Raw genomic sequence first — 19745 nt, forward strand, 5'->3', positions numbered from 1 at the left:
CTCCATGCTTGTCTGATCCCTCTGACTTTGCCCAGGGTTTGCCCTACCCCTTCTCAGGTCAGAGCCTCCCTCATCCCAGCTCTATTTCCAGTCCGGTGCAAACTTCCTTGAACTGGTGCCAAACTCCATCATCCTAACCCTGAAATCCCCTTGGACACACACACCCAGTCCTATCTCACCAAGAGATGCAGCTTGGACCCAGCTTCACACCAGACAGGGGTGGTGCCTAACATCGAGGGAACTGATACAGAGTTCCAGCCCACTCTCACCCATAGAGCCCCACCAGGCATCTTCTCTGAGTGAGACAACTGACTACTCAGTTATCTTATAGGAGGCTGACTTGTGTGTGTGTCAGGGATTATGACATCCAACAGGCTGGGCACCCCAGGAATGTCCAGGCCTCTCACCCCATCCCACAGACAGGAGGGCTTGGTGAGGTTGTCCCTGCTGAGACTCCTTACCTTCTTTCATGATGACAGTGTCCAGGAGGCGCCCCTCCCTCGTGTGGTGACTTTTCCCTCACTTCCTATCACACCTTATCCTTCTCACCTTTCTTTTCACTCTCTTTTCTTTTCCTCTCCTTTTGTGCAGCCACCCTTTCTGCTTCCGTTTCCTCTCCTCTTTCTTCTTGGGCTTAGTTTCTTCCCATCCTTCTCACCCTCTAGAAACCCTATCCTTTCTCCATCCCAGATGTTTTCCCTGGTCTCCCAGGGGAGGTCTCCATCATCTCGCTCTAATTCCCCACCTCTGTCCTCTCTGCTTCCCCTCCCAGGCCTGAGACACCACCAGGGCCATAGTGATTTGAGCCACTTTTTGGAGATCCCACTCAGAAACCAATACCTTCAGCTTCTTCAAGGGACATAGATAACATCTAACCTCCGCTGCTGGGGCAGCCTCACTGATAGGGTATCGAGACCAGGACAGTGCAATGCAGAAAGCAGGAGGGCTAGAGGCAGGACTGTGGGGCTGCGGCCAGAGGTGGCCAGACATTCTGGGCAGGGAAGGTCTTGTGAACTATTCATTGTTGGTGTTCTTGGTGAGTTTCACACTCGCTAGTGATGATGGAGACAAATCCAGCCTCCCTCGATGTCATATCAAGTCGTTCTCTAACTTATGTTCACATCGTTGTTCACCGCCATCTTTCCGTAATGACCATCTGGTCATCTGTAATGACCAGAAAATCTGGAATGCCCATCCCCCAGCACCAACTGCATCTTAGACTGTGAGCTCCGGAAGGCAGGGATGACACGTAACCATCAGTAAAGCTCTTTGCTTTGAGAAGTCTCCGGAATACTCAGGAGGCAACAGAAAGCAAGTGGATACAGAGGAAACAAAGAAACAGCTGAGGCCCAGAGGGGTAGATTTGGGGGTCATGAGCCTTGTCATGAGCAGTGGTTGAAATCGTCAGAGCAGATGAGCTATCTCAGGAGGAGGGAACAGTGAGATGGGAGCTGAGACTGGAACACTGGAACCACCGCTATTTCAAAGGTATGAGGCTGAGATGAAGCAGCCAGAGAGGTTGAAGGGGGCCTTCCAGACACCAGCTCCTGAGAGCATCCATACATAGTACATTCATAAGAGTTTTAAACAATTGTTGTCAAGAGTACTTAGTGCTACAGGACAATTTTATGATGCTAAGTTAAAAAAATACAAAATGGTACACACACTACGTAAAAACACGAATTTGAACAAAAAACAGCCAATATGGACAAAACCTAGTCAAGCACACAAACATAAAAATATGTATTATATTAATATGCTAGGATTATGCTTTTTCCAATTTTTGCTTATATCAATTTTTGTTATGATTATGAGATAAAATATTTTATGAAAAATTAAATAATTATTCAACATTTGAACTGAGTCTCCTCAGGAAACTGATACCCAGAGAGGCAAATTAATTTACCCAATATCACACAGCCTGAATGACAAAGCCTGACTTGAATTCTCACCTAATGATTCTTTCCCATTGCCTGGGCTGTTCTGGGCTGGTGCTTTGGCTAAGTCTGGAGCAAGGTCAGTTGTGAGCTTATATTGCTTCCTACCCTCTCTCAATCCACACTTTATCCTGCCGCCCTGTGCCCTTGGCCTTCTGCTAGCATGCTGCCCCTGAAGCCCTCTCTGGCCTTCTGGCCTTTCCACCTGAACAGACACATCACCTGCAATTTTCTGCTTCCGATCTGTATGGCTGTCCTGGTACAGAGCTAAGAGCAGCTTTCCTCCACCTTCCTTAATGACTTCTTCCTCTTGGCCCTGAGAAGCCCATAAGACATTTTCCACAGCCCATCCAGAGCATAGTCCAAAGCACCTTTCAATCATATTCATAAATGATTTGGGGATTATCTACTGCCCTGAATTACTGAGGCCATTGCTTCCCCTCTATTAGTGACTCAACTTGGACTCAGTGGAATTTAATATATTCAAATGAACACAAACATGTATTCACAGAGTGATATTCAAATTAACACATCCCTCCAACTCGCACACACACAGACCTGCCGTTTTGTGGGGAGGAAAGGGAAGCTCTTTGCCCCATCTCTTTTTGGAGAAAGCAACAGCGACTCAGTTCTGAGAAATCTCTAATGTGCATTAGGGTACCCCTCCTCCAATGAGACACCTGTACTGCCAACCCCCTAGTTTGCCCCCCTATATATGCTCCCCTCTCATACACTTCCTGGGACCACCTCAGGTGGTCTGGGGATGGAGGGAAGGAAACATCAGGATTCCAGGCCCTCCACCCCTACACCAGGGTGGAAATTAAAGTCATTCAGGATGCAGAAGGGCATCTTAAAGTGATCAGAAATGTTTTTTAGATTTTCAGGGGAGTCATGCAGTCCCGAGCAAAGACTATTCTAACTCAGAACACATGAGGGTAAACGCTAAGCTGATTCATTGCCCAGAGCCCTTCAGAAGTGAAGTTTCAGCCGTCTGTGTCTGGGTGAAGAAGACATTCTGCCTGGAGGCCGAGGATGCAGGCCCTCCGTGAGCTTCCACATTCCCCGCATCTGTGTCTTGGTGTACACACGCACACGCACGGGTCCCCTGCACATCATCTGTTTTTCTAAGCCTTCATCTCCCAAACGTCCTCGTTTCATTCCAGTCTCCCAGTTTTTCACACGGACAAGCTTGTGCCGCCTCCTCACTCTCTTCCACCTCCTTTATCCAAGCTTGCAACTTCGTCCCCAACCACAGCTGACCCGCTCCTTAATCCAAACCAGAAACTCTCTTTTCTGCTTTGAGTGAAAGAGACATGGGGAGGGGGGTCAGCAAGATGGTTTCTACCTGCCCTCTGATCCCTTAGGCTGATGAATGGGGCAATGGAGATCTCCAAAGGAGGAAGTTTTTACTCCCATGCTGAAAGGCAGCAAAAGATTGAGGCAGAAATAAGGATCCAATTGTTTTAGCTGGACACTAAAGATGTGGATTTCTAGTCTTGTTACAAGACTCCAGTCATCTCAAGGAGGATTATAAAATTCTCAAAAGTGATTGTCTTGAATTTTTTTTAACAGAAAAATACCACAAAGAGAACTGACTCTGTTTCTGTGGGGATGGCAAGGGTCTCTTTCACATACAAAATCATGAAGAGCACAATAAAAATAGAAATTGCTTTTCAAGGTTAAGAATCCTTGTTTTAGACATCATTGCTGAGAGAATCAGGAGGGCTGAGGATGGGAGACGCTCCATCCCCAAGAAGAGAGATAGGCGGTTTTCCTTTCCCCACACTTCCAAAGGGGAAGAGGAAAATATCTGTGCTTTTCTTTCCCTCTCAACTTCTTCCCTCAAACCCTCTTATTAGCTATCTACTCCTAGAAACCAGGAAATAAAAAACGGAGAGGAAAAAGGGAGAGAGGAATGAGAAGATGGTAGAAAGGGAAAAATGGAGAAAGGACGATAAGAGAAAAAGTCAGGAAGAGGCAAACAAAAGGGGAAGAGAAAACAGAGGGAACATCTGCGTCCTGGTCTAGAAGCGGGAGATGTGCCCGCACTGCACCCTCTGCAGCCGCAGATAGTCCCAGCCCTGCTCTCTCCTGGGAGCATCATAGTAGCTCTGTCCCCTCCACCTCCCAGCTCCCTGTGGAGACACGCCTGGAATGGTGAGGCAGGACCTAGAGAAAGGGGGTTCATGGCAGAGGACAAAGGAACACAGTCAGGGCAGGTCTCTGGGAGCTGGGCTCTCCTGGCTCCTGCCGGGAAGAGCTGAAACATAAAGCAGCAGAGGGTCAGGGGGTGGAGGAAGTAAGAGGCGAACAGGCTGCACAGAGAGTGCTGCATGGTTTGCAAACAGCGGAAGGAATGGTCCATCGCATTCCTACGCAGCACAGGCAAGGGCTCACCTGCCCTTCCTTCCTTGCTGCAGATCTCACCTGCCCCCACACCACCCTTGGTGCAGATGCAGAAGCAGAGGTTCATAAGCTGCAGCAGCTGTGGCCAAGACTTCAGCTTCCCACCGGCTTCCTTCCCCAGAAGAGAGCAGAGGTAGGAAGCGGGGCAAAAAAGGAAAGGGTGCCATAGTAACCCCAAACCTTTTCATCTCAACAGCCCCCATATTTATCAGCAAGCTCAATTTTCAGCATCTCTTCCTCTCCCTGGCTCAGAACCAAATGATCACACAAGGCTTTCCTGAGAAGAGGCATGAGGCTGTGGAGCCAGCACCGCCTCTTGCCGTCTGGGAGGGGGCATCACATTATACACAGAAAGAGATGCACCTGTTTCCAGAGGTGGCATGGGGTAGAAAGGGCTCGTAAAGAGTCCCAGATTGTTGCAAGAAAGATAATAATTTGATGGGGTGGAAATTAAATGTCCAAATTGAGGCTACTTATGGAATTTAAAGGAGGCGGAGAGAACATGGGGTGGTGAGGCCAGAAATGAGAAGAAAAAAGACAAAGAAAGAGAAAAACACACACGATATAGTAGACAAAGGGGAGAAACCATAAAAAATACAGACGCACAAATAAAGACAGAAGCTGAGAGAGGAGGGAGCTGGCACCTGGAAATCAAGATGTTCCAGCTGCAGAGGGGGTGTGGGAAGCAAGAGAGCAGAGTGGGGAGGAGGAGACAAAGGCCGAGGACCCAAGGAGCTGAGAACCAGACCCTTCCCCTCATGCGCCTTCAGCTTGTCCACGACTTGAAGCAGGTGAGTTCACGAGGTTTCTCACTCAGTCTTCACTCCCCGCCAGTCTGCTGCAATAAGAGCCCCAGTCCTCAGGTGGCGTGCTCCACACACCAGCTGGCCCCAGCTTTTGCCTTGTTTGCACCCCTCCCCCCACAGGCCACACTCAAGGCTTGGGTAGCGCTAGCTTGGCATGTCCGCAGGCTGTGACAGGCACGCTCACGTGCAGCACACACTCCTGTGCAGCAGCCCTCAACACTAGGGCTTTCACCCCAGCTCACACTTCCTCGCAAAGGGCGGAGGCTGCCTGGGGGCTGCTTACTCCTAACAGGGCGGTTTCGAGCTGTGTGCTCAGCAGTCCAACTAAGCACAGACTCCCACACAGCGATCCTCCATTTTCCCCAGGCTGTCAGCGCTGCATCGATTTCACTAGCACTGCAGCCCTTTAGTGGAGACAAAAGGGGAGGCAAAATTGTTGGGCTCTGGCCTCCTCCAGCACACGGAGAGGCAAGATTCCTGGGAGAAGAGTTATGAGTGACGATGAGCTCATCTGAATGAGTGCCATGCAGGCATACCCTCTGACACACTGGAGGGAAAGAAAAACCAAGACACACTTGTTTAGGAGTTGGAGTGCGGGTGTCAAAACCCTGAAGTCTTGTTTTCCACTGGGCCCGAGGCAGAGACAAAGTGGCATGCTGGTGAGAGAACTAGAAAGAGATCTAAAGGGAAAGGGGCAAGCAGTCCCAGGCTTCAGAGGTAGCAAATAAATAATGTCCAGAAGGGTCTGGCTCTGAAGTGGACCAAATGGCTCTCCTGTCCCATGTTTATGAGGTCATGGACCATTAAACCAGCCAACCTACAGATGTCTTTATAAGACTTTATGAGATTAGACTGGGGAGACCCTATAACTCAGCAGCAAGAAGCGACAACAGGGAGAACTGCAGGTAAGAGATGGTGGAATCAAGGGGGCTCAGCCTTCGGAGGAAGGCTGAGTAGGAAGACCATAGTGGGAAGACGTCTGGGTTCTGGGGTCCCTCCATCTTCCTCATTTCTCACTCTTCTGTGAATTTCTGCCCATCTCTGTTAGATTCAGAACTGCATCAGGCTTACATTACCTAATAAATTCTTGATTACCTATCTACATTCTTTCCCTCCTGATCCAACTTTCAATTGCCCGCCCCCTGCCTTATTCCTGACCCACAATAATTTGATCCTGAGAAGATAGTTTCTTTGGTATTTGTGTAGCAAATCAGATAGTAAAAGTTATATTTTAAAACTCTCATTTATTGGGATTTTCAAACCTGGTTTAGATTGTCAATGTGATTTTCCACAAATTCTAATAACCAGGAGCTGACTTTTCTAGGGGGCTCTGAAGGCCACTGGGAGCAGGAATGAGCATGGAAGCTAGGAAGGCACAAAATCTGAATTAAGGGAATAGAATACAGAACAGGATACATATTCTCTCATTCCCTCAGAGTTGTGCCACCCTGTGGCTATTTGCAGAAAGTCAGAGACAAAGGATCCTTATAAAAAAGCCTTTGTTCTCCAAGTCTGGCCGCTCTTTCAGAAATGCATGTGTGACTACTGACTGACAGTCCAGGGCCCACTTTAAGGAAGGGGTGTAAGACCTAGATCTTTAAACCACCACTCAGGATCCATATTTGAAAAGCAACCATTTATTAGAACCAATACAAGAGTATGAAAAGAGGGAAAAGAGGAGGGTGGAAGAGGGGGAGAGAATGAGGTCTGCGTTGGATGTCAGTTGTCGAAACACATAAACTGCCTACTTTTAAACATTTACATTTAAAAGGCGAACATATATATATATCACTTATCCTAAAAAAAATCAAAAGCAGACATGTTTGGCTGAAATAGAACCAAGAAACACAACCAAAACTCCCCCACAAACCAAAAAGGTCCATAGAGAATTCAATTTCTCATTTTTCCATTCAGAAATCTGGCTACCAAGTGTGATTTGTTTTGCTACTCAGGATGGTACAGAATGCTGAAAGAAACCCAGCCTCTCGAGTCTCCTAGATCCCATCCTGTGGGAAGGGGTGGGGAGGCCATGGGTGAATCAACTCCTGGCTACTTGGCAGGATGTCAGACTGTGCTCTCTCCATCCTCCAGGACTCCACAGAACCACCTGGTGCCGCCGGTGCTGGGTGAAGAGCAGAGCAGAGTCCACAAAACACGGAGAACCAGAATGTGACCACAGCAAGGGGCCAGGACCTTGTGCTTTTTCACGAGTTACAAATCTAGGGCCAAGGAGAGGGAAAGAGAAAGAGCCCTATTGGGTAGAGGAGCCAGATGAGCCCCTAAACTGAGATAGAGAGTAAGGCTCTTGAGCCCACACCTGGGCAAACAGAAATAGTGTCCAAAGTTTTCCAAAACCAGAGTGAAAAGACGTCAATGTCAGGTTCAGACTGTGGACACTGAGAAAGAGGTGACAGATGCTGAATACAGTGAATTGGATGAAGTTTTAAGGAGTATCAATGCCTGATTCTGAGTGTTAAACATATATCTAGAAAAAAAACTTCCAATGTGGCTCTTTTCTGGCGGGGGATGGAGGAAATGGTTATGTTTATCAAACCCGCTGGTTCCTCTGGGGAAGCGGAGGCTCAGGTACAGATATCACGAAGTGCTGCAGTGACCTAGATGTCTGGGGATCAGTTCGGGGAGCAATAAGCAACTACATAAGTCAAACCCACTGTGTTTGCTTTGCCCCTGAGACAGCCCCAGTCTGTCCCAAGCCCCTGGGGTATGGGACCTTAATTCCCAACCTGAAGAGAAACAAACAGTAGCATCCTTGCCTCATGATTCCCTAATCCAATGCTCTTGAGTGTGAAACAGCCTCTTTGTGGATGCAAGACATAGAAAATACTAAGTGCCTTCCTCCATAACATCCTACGTCTGGACTATTAAGACTCCAACATTCACAAAAACACTGTCAACATCTGGACTAGCAGCTTTGATGAGGGGTGGGGGGCAGAGATCTTGCCAAGGTCACTAAGTAGTTAAAACCTTGGGACAGCTCAGTGAGGACTAAAGCCTATGTCAGCCCTAGACTTCAGCTCAAGGCATCCTCCATCTAGGACCCTAAAGTATTCTATCAACTTTGATTTACAATGCCTCACAACACCCCTGTGAGGTAGGTCAGTATTATTACCCCCATTTGACAGATGGGGAACTGAGGCATTGAAAGGAGTGACTTGCCCAAGGTCAACCATTATGGATCAGTTGAGGAGGTTGGCACACACAGTCAGCACCCACTCAGTTCTTGTTCCACTCCTTAGAGCATCTGACTTCTTAGAGCACACTTGGGAGCAAAAGGCAGGCAGGCACACCTCTGCAAACTAGATGAACTCAATCAACCCCCAAGTATTAACTGAGGGCCTATTATTTATCTAGCGAGGAACCTTGGAGAAACAAACTGATTCTGAAAGTCATGTATTAACGGACATTTTGAAAATAAAATTATGTTTTAAACATTAAGGGCATGATTCTTTTATAAAGAAATATTCACTTTACCCTAAGAGGTGAAGGACTAAGTCACACCAATTCCCAAAGTTCTGCACTGAGTAATCCAAATTCCTAAAATCCAGAACGACACAAGACCACACTCCAGCAGGAAGGTAAGAACCATTTCCCCAGGGCTGGCGTGGGCAGTGCTGAGCTGCAAGGTTGGTGGGGAAAGGCCAGCAACAGCACCCGCAGCAGCAACATCCTCTAGAGGCTCAGCCAGGAGGTAGGAATCCTAGCACCACCGAACCCCTCCTGCTGCTTCCTGCCCGTCCCCCAACACCCAGAGGGCACCTTCCCAACCTTCCTGCCTCAGCTTGACTTTAGGAGGTGCAGCATCTCCACAGCAGCTGAAGATTAAGGATATAAATGGTGACCCCTATCTTTGCATTCAGGGAGAGGGGATGAAACGTTCTCTATCATTAGTCATAAGACTCTTGTAGTATTTTTTCCTCCTGCCAGAGGCATAAGTCCTTAACAAAAGAAAGGCAAAAGGAAAAACACTTCTTCACCTCCTTTGGATTTACACTGGAATCTGGTGGAAATCATTACGACCCTTATCCTAAAAGGAGAGGGAAAACCCTAAACCCACAGCCAGCCCTGGTTTGGAATCAAATCATAAAGCTACCTGTAAAACACTCACTTGAGACTGAAAAGTGCCGTAACCTGATTAAACTCTATCGTCTCAAACAATCTCCAGGCAGGACACCCTCCTGGCCCCCATACCCATCGGCAGCAGCCAGAGCAGGGTTCCACATACGCTGGAAGCTCCAAGAATGATTTATCAGCACACGATATAACGTTCACCAGGGACACTCCAGTTCCAGGAAGGACCCACCATTCCAAGACCTAAATATAAACCTTTTTCCATGTATTGCTGATCACACTGAACAACTCCAGGTGATGAGAAAGTTCAAGACTGATTAAAGCAGCAATGACAGTTCAGCTTCAGTCTGTGGTGGAATTTCTGAAAAAGGGTGATGAACTGGCCACTGGGGCCTGGATCAACTGTGAGGGTCACACCTGCCAATGCCAGGGGACATCACAAAACAGGAAAAAAAAAAAAAAGAGGAGAATGACAAGATAAAAAGTTCATTGCATTCAATTTGGCCTAATTTCTTGATAATAGTTTCCTATTAGATTTTCCGATTAATACTGATGGCTCTTACCTAGGCTGTGATAATTAGGTTTTGATCTATTGTGACATTAATGATCACAATCAGTTGACTCTGAAATTGTCTTAATTAATGGCTCTTCCCTTGTCGGTGCCACCAGTGCAGGTTCTGTCCCCTCTCCCACCACCTTGTTTTAACTCCTTCTCTCACTGACCTCAGAGACAAATAGCTTTGGAGGATCACTTTCTTCCCATAAACCAAATTTTAAACTATTTTAAAACACTTCTCTGATAGAGGAGCAATAGGAGATGATGTTAGGTGAAAAGAGGATCAGGATGAAAAGGCAAAAGAACATGCTGTCCATGAGCAGGAAAAATCCCATCTTAGAAAACCACCGAGTCAAGTGTGATGTTAAAGTAGCAATGACAAGGTGAAGCAACTCTAAAAAGACAAGATGAGGTAGTTTAAAATTCAAGAAATCCAGAGCAAGCAAAAAGAAACTGGAACTGTTTTTATGAAGCTAGCCAAAGAACCATTACACTTTAATTTTCCAAAAGTTACTCTAATTCCTGGGAATTCTGACTTTCAAAGCTAGTCAGCTCTCAATTATCCAGGCAGAGAAAAGCATCTTTTTCATGTCATGGTATGGGTCAGAACTAAGAAGGCTTTTTCCTAACAAGGCAAGGCCTCACCCTAGACCTCCCTAGATTGACTAAATCTGAAACTCTGGGGGATGTGTATTTCTGGGCAAGGTTTCCACACAATTGACACAAGTATCTGCTTAGAAATTACCATCTTGCAGTGCTGACTAAAACTACTACACTGCCCAGAACAGATGCCCAGGTGTTAAGAGAAGTGCCCCAAGCCTTCTTCTTAGCACACCTGTCATTGGAAAGTATGTCCCTGTTTTAGGCTTCAAGCCAGCCTCATGTTAACTCCTCCAAAAAGGATGAGAAACTGAAAAAGATGTGAGCAGCTCTGATAAAATGTCCATGAGGAAACAATGTTACAGAACCCACAATAATGTAACAACACACCTGCAACACAGTTAATACTTCCCATAAGCAAGAATTAACTGGACCATTAAATTCTTAGGCAGAGAGCCTAAAATAGGGGCAGAAATCAGGTTCTCAATGCCCACTCACCTGCTGTTTCCCCTCAGTAACAGCATGTCTAACTAACCTTTAGTTACCTTTATTTCCTGGAGTAAAACAAGCCCTTGTTGTGGTGGATCTATAGCTATTTAGCTACATTCATCCAAGGTCACATGAGCCTTTTCCACATATGAACCAACTGTCACCCTCCTACTTTAGCACCGTGAACTATACCAACCAGTTGCCTCTGCCCCCAAATAAAAAATGTGTACCCATTTATAGCATTTATCACACTGAACTATTAATAGTCAGTTGATCCCACACCAGTATGAAAATTCTTTTAAGTCAGGGACTGCAGCTTTTTGAACTTTGTATCCCCAGAGCCAAAAAGTGTTTGTTGAATGAAATGCTGATGTACACTAAGGTGGCTGAAATATGAACGGCTCAATACAAACCCACCATTATTAATTGGATGGGGGGCACCCAATCCTGAGCATATACTCTTGGGCGCAAGGCTGGTAACATCTCTATTTTCGAAAACATAACTTTGATGACTAGTGATAAAGCCAGCATGAAACCGGAATACACTGGGTCCACACATTTCCTCTCCGTCTCACCACAGGGTATGCTTGCTTGGTGGTTTCACTACAAAGGTATAGACTTCAACACTGTAAGATTTACTCTAAAAATCTAAAGCAAAAGGATGGAGTCATGGGTGCAAAGTGAGCTTTTCCTGTGACCTAATTTGTGAGAAACAACTGCCACATTTCAAATCTAATGACACAGCTCTTCCTGGGGTTCTCATGTCACTGCAAAGTAGTATTTTAGGCCCTCAAATATGAACCCTAAGGGCAAAGACAATTGCTCCCCAGCCTACAGATCCTGCTGACCCCTCTCTATACCATAGGTGAGCGGGCCTAAACACAGAAGCAACAAAATCACATGATGAAAATCCCAAGCAACTTCCCCAAGGCCCTAGGATTTGGCTTGAATATAAGGAAAACAGACTGCAGGGTGGCTACAGAACAGGACTAACTTCTCATCAACAAGTAGTGCGTAGCTATGGCTCAGGGACAGCCAAGGAGCACGGAGACTTTTGAGCATTAAGGAGCACCACAGGCCCAAACATTTCCTTGTGCAGACAAAAACTGGACTGCAGGAGGAAAAATGATACGGCTCTCTCCAGGTTAAAAAAGGGTGCTTCCATCAGGGCTGACGTTCCCAACAGCTGATTTTAACAGGGGGGCATATGCCCAGCCCAGGGCTCAGAAAAGCAGCTACACTGACCTTGGTAGACTCTGCTGGGCGAAGTTCTGCTATATTCTGTGGAAAGGGAGATCCTTGAATGCTGATTACCAGGAGAAATTCAGCATGAGAAAGATGTTTTGAAAGAGGTCTAAACACAGGAAAAACAGACTTTGAGCACCTGAGACTTAGAGGTTTAAGAGTGCTTACTTAGCCTCCAGCTATTAACTTTTCTGAGAGGAGACAGCCCATGAAAACAGGTTTCTGTTTGAAGTTGCAATTCTCCAAGGGCCAGGACAGCTACTTGGCACTAACAAATGCTGGAGGCACATGCTTGCATCTGGTTTCCCTTCTGCTGAGGGCCAAAAGCAGTACTGGCCTCTGGCTCCCTTTATTTCTGGAGAAGAAGCTGTGGGTAGGCAGGGAGAGAACAAAGTTGTTTCGGTGGCACTCAGTACCAGACCATGATTCAATAAACTGTGGGTACAAAAAAATGAAGTGAAAAGCAAGGTATTAAAGGGGTAATGAGTAGTAGATGATACTGGGGTTATATTGTTAAAAGGAAATCAGATTTTGATGAATGCCTTAAATATTACCCATAACCCCAACAACCACGTATCCCAGGTTTCTGAGGAACAATCTCAGCACAAGATAATTCTGTTGTGTTCTTCATTCACATGCTAGATTTTGGTTTTCAAAATATGGTCACTGTGGTTTACATGCCCACAGTTCCTGGGAGAGACACACTGGCTACGTGGATAAGCTGTCGTTTTCTCCACCTGCAAATTGAGACCCAGATCACCTCCTCAGGGGCCCTGGCCTACTTTCGTCCTATTCTTGTCTACTCGAATTGATATCCTTGGTTACTTTATGACAAATCTGTTTCCTGACTATCCTTTCTTTTAGATACCCATCAGATGAAGAACTAACAACTGTCAGTTAACTAGCACTTGATCTAGGCCTCTAATTCCTTCAGAGAGTAAAGGAAGATGGAGTTAAAACTTCTACCCACTTGAGGTGTGGGTTATGCGTTCTCACCCAATCACATTCCCATTCAGAAGGATTTTCCTGGATGACTTAACCCAGAAGCTTCATTGTTCCAGTCTGTCACGTCACTGCAGCAACAGCTGTCTTCTCAACTGTGCAGTATAATTTCTGACATAATTTATACAAGCACACAGAATTCAATCAGCAGCTGAGCAGGGAAGCAATGTTAACAAATGCTATGAATGGGCATATGATTTGCATATTATTCGGCTCATCTGTGAACTGGAGCAATCTATCCATTCCCCTCATTACTCTGAATAATCCAGAAATGGTTGAATGCTCCTGGCCAGACAGCTATATGTTTTAAAAATCAAAAGCAACAAAAACCTCAATGGCTGGTGAACTCTAGAGTTAAGGCTATTTCAAGCATTTTATTCTTATTTCCTCAGCTTTGGGCTGGGACAAGGATGCTCAAAACCCTGCTATTTTCTTACTTTTAGTCTTGATCCTCTAGCACCCCCTCAACTACAAGATGAAAAGGGTAAAGAGAAGTAGGGCATTTCTTAGAGGACAAAGGCAGGATATGATGAGAAAAATAACCTCTCAGGATAATGGCAAAGCTGGAGGAAGCCAAAAGGGACATATTTTGCTGAGTAGGGAGAGAAGGTTGTGTCAACATATTAATGCCAGGGCTTGTCACTCTCTGAAGTGGTAGTCTTTAATAGAAATGCATTTTAAAAAATAAGATACAACTAAGAGTTTGAGGGTGGAAAAAAGAAAGACTAGGGGCCAGCCCCCTGGCTGAGTGGTTAAAGTTCTGCATGCTCAGCTTCGGTGGTCCAGGTTCACCAGTTCGGATCCCTGGCACGGACCCACTCCACTCATCAGCCATGCTGTGGAGGCATCCCACATACAAAAAAATAGAGGAAGATTGGCAGAGATCTTAGCTCAGGGCTAATCTTCCTCAAGCAAAAAAAGAGGAAGATTAGCAATGGATGTTAGCTCAGGGTGAATCTTCCTCACAAAAAAAAAGAGAGAGAGAGAGAATTAATACTTTGGAGACTGAGTGGCAAATCCAGGAGTCAACAAAGCAGGAAATTTATGACTATGAATGTGATGAATACTTATGATATTGTGAACATCATAATTGATATTGTGGCCAATGGCTCCCCTGCAAGAATTCCCCACTGAAAGTAACTGCATGGAGGGGAAACTTGGGTCCACTGAGAAGCGAGGGTCAGGTTTGAAGCCTCTTTGGTAACAAGAATGCTTTGGGAGGCCACAAAAGTTGGCAGGGTTGGAGGGTGCCTAGCACCTTGGCACAAGCAAGCACCAGGCAGTCACTCACACCTATAAGAATATATAGTCCAAATGCGAGGGGTGGAAGGAGATAATACATATATATCATACGTGATAATAAAGACAACTGTACCCTACCCCATCATCCTCATGTACCAATAGCTAAAAATCTCCACAGTTAATTATCTCATCATTTTGTGACAGATTACACCGCCTTGCAGAAGCAGAATCAGGGATTGCTAAGAAAGAAGGCCAAAAGTCCTGGGGCTAAAAGAAGTGCCTTGACAAATTTGAATGCAAAAATTTCAAGTCCTCCAAAGGATGGAGCTATTCTGGGAGGAACAGTGAGGATGAACAACAGAGGGTGGCCCAGAAGACCACACCAGGAACCCTGTATCCTCCTGGGTAGAGCTGAATGAGGTTGGGAAAGCCCCGACAGGTAGGCAGTTGCTATTGGCTTTTTAAAAAGATGGGCCACATCTTTTCCATCCCAGCATCTCAAAACAAAGGCTAGCTGGTCATCAACATGTTCTAAGAATCAAAGCAAGAAACCTAAATTCATCATCATTGTGACAAAATCCCACAATCTAAAAAGTGACCAACCGTGGAAAGATCAAGACTCTAAGGTGGTTAAAAAGTTAAAACTCATCTTGAGGTCACAGGGGAGCAGAAGGAAGAGATCAGGGCAAAGGAAAAAACTGTAGGAATTACAAACAGTATGTAAATGCCTGGTCTTCACAGAGAGACACTTATCATGAATCAGACCACCAGTTATGTTACAAGAGAACCAATACCAACATTTCTCCTGTGGAGCACAGTGATAAGCACATTTTTTATGGATGTGTTTAGGATAGAAGGGGGTGGGTTGAAGGGAGAGGAGGTTGGGAGGTGAATGTATTATGTACAAAGAGAAATGACAGAGACCACCCCCTCCTTTAGCTCTTTGCTGTTTCTTTCTCTTTGTTTTCCGCGTCCTCAGGATATGCATGCCATGTCAGTCTCTCTTCATAAAAGGCTATCACAATCTGTGGACATTTGACGTTAGCTTCTTTTGCAAGAACCAGGTCGGCTTCATCTGTGTCTTTCCTGGAGAGAAAGAATATGAGACTTAGAAGGAGAGGAAGCAAGAGTGAAAGTCTGTCCAAGCACAGGTTTATGTCATTATATGCTTTTAGCTTACTTGATTTCCTAGTGAAAAGGACCCTAAGAGTCCAATATTTGCGAGGAGAAATTTAAGTAAATAAATTATTAGTAAATATCACTTTACTATATCAGATAGAAACAGAAGTCTTCAGCTAGAATTTAGATGGAAAACATAGGCTTAATCAAAAGGCTGAAAACTACATTATATAAATTCTGCTCCTGTAATTTTTATTTGTGTATGAGCATGTGAGTGAACACACAATCAAATCTACATTCAGCCCTATTGATTATGCATAAAGTAATCAATCCAGTTTCTAGATCATCTAAGTGAAAGCGTCCTAACCCTCCTCCTATCTTGTGGCCTTTTCAACACTCATTATCCTTTTGGTCAGAACAGTGGATTAGAACAATAGGAAAACAGAAATGTAAGTAAGCAACAGAAGTTATAAAAGGGAGAGTAAGGGAAAATGTAAAATCTAGTCAGTAAAACAAAATGTAGGAATTAGCTACAAATTTCAGTTATCCAAGTTACACAGACTATACTATCACATATAAAAGATCTAGGAAGTTCCTTAACCAGGATTCCAAATAAAAAAAAAAAATATTTTAAATTAAAATTCCACTGAGATGTGAGCAAAGACAACTACCTCCTTTTCTAGAGAACTGAGATGTTCAATTCATAGAGGTAAGTATTATGGGTGAGGAGAGGAGGGGAAAACACACAGCTGAGAGCAGATACTCAAAAATTTGGACTGTGGTGGAGAGAGCTGGTTAATATATGAATGTAAATCACAAGTACACATATGGCTGAGTGGGAAAAGCAGTCAATATAGCTATACACTTCTGACAGAATACAGTGGCTTCAAATATAGGCTTGGGGTAATTTACCAGCAAAATTTCGATCAGATAAGATATTAAACCTTTTGATTATACAACTTTTAAGGTAATTAGCTTCTTTAGTGGCACCGTAGCACCAACCCTGTATTTAGAGACCAGATTTAAATCACAAGCCCATAACGCTTGGAAACAGAGAGGTAGCGAGGGCCATCCCATAAATCACCCTGTCTTTAAGAAACCAAATTGAGGGGAAATAACTACACTTTCCTCTAAGAGCCATTCCCTCTACCGGATGAAATAACTTGTGCTTTCGCCACTATGATTCTTAATGCTTTTTGTTGAGATAATTTTTCTCTTTTAGACATTATTCAGTGGTCTGGGTCCTCAGTGATGGCAGAAAGTCTCACTCAACTCCTATCCCACGGCCACAGGCTCACAGTCTGACGGTAAATGATTCCGAACCATGTAAATAAATGGTTAGGTCATGTTTATATGTTTCCTACCTCAAATCTAGCTTTTTCCGGTATATGGGCTAATATACTATAATTTGGCTTAATACCAAAGCTTGAGAATGTCTTAAATCCATTCTGAACTGTAATTCTCATTTGATGCTGACAGTTGGTATCAGTTAAAGATCCTTGGCGAGCAAATTTTTTGGGGGGAATACTCAGGCTTCCCTCCCTATCTTCCACACAAATTCAAGTCACTGGCAAAGAAACACAATCGTAGAGTGAGGCCCAATCTCTCTCACCATTTCATTAGGAACATTAAATCACCACAGGAATCTGTTGCCCCAATGATCTTTTCTGGTTCCAGTCCTCTCTCAAAGCCTCGAGCGATATCATTGCTCTGCTATAAAGAAAAGATGAAGAAAGGTTACAGCTTGGGGAAAGAGTACAAAACCTCCTGGTTTCTCAGCTCAACAAAGCACAACCTAAGTAAATATCACCTGATACCATTTCTGTCACCAATTCATAAAATTCTTAGAACTTAACAAATACAATACGGGTCAATCAATGACAGTAATGCCAAGAGAGATTTTTGCAAGATGCAGTTGTCCTTCCAGTATTCCTTCAAATGATTAGGAGCGGCCCCTAAAATCCTTTAATATCCCTTAAAATATTCTGGAGTCATCATCTAGGAACTCCTCTAATCTTCTAATCTCCTTAATATTATAAATTGACTACCCCTAAATTGTTGCTTCTGAGATAAGTCTGTTTACCTGAACTAATCCCTTTTCTCATTTTATAAATTTCAAATATACCACCCCCAATCTTTATTTTTTTAAGATTTTCAGTTTACCTTAACACTGACCAATATTTTTAGTACTTCTTTTCACAGTCATTTATATTTATGAAGGAACAGAGATAAGAATGGCGCAAGGTAGTGCCACAAAACAGCATATCTCTTTCAGCACTCACAGCCTACAGAGCCCACGCCCTTGGAGAAGAGGCCCTGGCCTGTGCCTGTCCCCTCCTGATGTGCACGAGGCATTAGCATTCGAGGACAGAATTGGACAGTGATTTAAAATAAACTGTTAATTCCTTAGGGGATTATTCAAACTTGGTCAAAATGCAATCATGCCCTCTAGACAAGGAGCTCAGGGTCTGATTCGGGAGTGATGGCAATGGTGAGAGCAAAATGGAAAAATTTTATACAAACCAGGTAATTTAAAAAACTTATTATGAAAGATAATGCAAGCTTATCTAGTGGCAACACATAAAAAAAATTTAGAAAGACTGGCCAAATGAACTAAATCTCTGATGCCTGATTTTCATAATAAAATCTCTTTGATCTGACATTCATCTTGCCTTCCTCTGAGAGATACAAAGCATTCAGGGTCCAGGTGGTCCCCAAAGATACCAGAACCCACATTGAGAAGGAAATTCCATGCATGGATCAGGGGAGACACTGACTCAAAAACAGCGTCTTTTGGGGGCACTTAAGGGGAGGAGGTTCCCAGATGTGCACACAGCTGCTCACAGCTGGAATGCTGGCACTCGAACTGAGTCATAAATCATAGCTGGCGGCTGAAAACAGTTTGCCACATAGGGAGGGAAGGGAAGAAAAACGTTCAAGCTGCTGAAAGGGAGCGGAGGCGAGGAAAATGCTAAAATCATCACACAGGCAGTAATCTTAAATCAGGCATAACTAACAAATTTCTTCTACAGTGGTCTAAAGAAAGAAACGCAATCCCCTCCTGTACCTTTAAAGCATACAATCACCTATCTTCCCAGCTACCTACCTGACAGCTGCCAGCAGTACTGAGAATGCTGTCAGGGGCCCCCGATGAACATTACAATGTAAGGGACATGTGCGGGTTGTTTTGAAGGTCAGCAGCATCAGAACCTGGCCTAGGAACGAACTCTCTGCGCTCGCCAGTGGCTCTGAGCCAAATTACTCCTTTTTAAAAGGACAGAAACCTTAGGTTGAGGAAATACACACTATATGTCACAAATTGCTAGTCAGAAGTCTTATGCTGTGTTGCTTTTTGGTCTCTTTACTTAGCTAGAAAATGAATCAAATGACAAAAGCCAGAATAGACAATAATAATAAAAAAAAAAAAAAAAGAAAGAAAGAACAAACCACATCTTAGAGGAGGGAAGGCACTCTCAAATTCTTTATCAGTACAGTACACCATAATGATATACACACCTCACCAGAATAAGGAAGTTTTAAAAAGAAGGTTGAAATAAATAAAATTAATCAGGGAAACAAATAAGGAAATAGACACAAACCGAGTCCACTTTCATTTGCAGCCTCCAATCTTTCACTTTTATTTCAATTCTTTTAGGAAAGCTAGTTTCCCATTTTCTCTCCTATGGAATCACCTGTGTAAGTCTATATAAAATACTGATGCCTATGTCCAACCTACAGAAATCTGAATTTAACTGGCCTGGGGTGCATCTTGGGCACTAGAGGTCTTTTTAAAGTCCCTCCCTTTCCCTGGTGATTCTACGTGCAGCCAGAGCTAAGAACTAATGCTCTAGAAAAATAGGTATCCAAGTAGAATGAAGATAAATAGGGATGCTTATGGCAGTGATGCTAGAAGATTCAGAAGCAGACTTATGCTTTTATTTTATTAAACTTTAAGGATATGATACATCCTTCACCACAAAAGGCTTCACAAGCTTGAAATAAATAAAAGGAGTGGAAGCTGGGGGGAGAAGGGGTGTGTATGTGTGTGCACAGATGGAAAAGATATAGATGAAGAAAGAGAGACAATGACAGTGCTTTATGCTAGTTGCTTGACAGCTGAAGATCAGAAGGATTAAAGCAACCAAATAAAACAAAATTTCATAAACACACTTTCCAAACAGAATGAAAGATTCAAAAGGAAGATGAAAATTAATTTATTTGGAGTACGTAGAAATAATAGGATCAAAAGAGAAT

General features: G+C 44.2%; 1 protein-coding gene across 7 annotated transcripts in view; it reads right to left on the reverse strand.

Moving 5' to 3' along the window:
• Nucleotides 1-6766: 6766 nt before the first annotated feature.
• Nucleotides 6767-19745, reverse strand: part of CBX5 (chromobox 5) — a 36436-nt gene continuing 23457 nt past the window's right edge. For all 7 annotated transcript variants that reach the window (XM_001504559.7, XM_003365252.5, XM_070271574.1 and 4 more), the window contains 2 exons: nucleotides 17104-17204; nucleotides 6767-15458 (listed from right to left, as the gene is read on the reverse strand). In XM_001504559.7, coding sequence (XP_001504609.1) covers nucleotides 15308-15458; nucleotides 17104-17204 — 252 coding nt within the window. In that variant the 3' untranslated portion in view covers nucleotides 6767-15307. The remainder of the gene's footprint in view (nucleotides 15459-17103; nucleotides 17205-19745) is intronic.

Source organism: Equus caballus, chromosome 6 (assembly GCF_041296265.1).
Source record: "Equus caballus isolate H_3958 breed thoroughbred chromosome 6, TB-T2T, whole genome shotgun sequence".
Taxonomy (NCBI): Eukaryota; Metazoa; Chordata; class Mammalia; order Perissodactyla; family Equidae; genus Equus; species Equus caballus.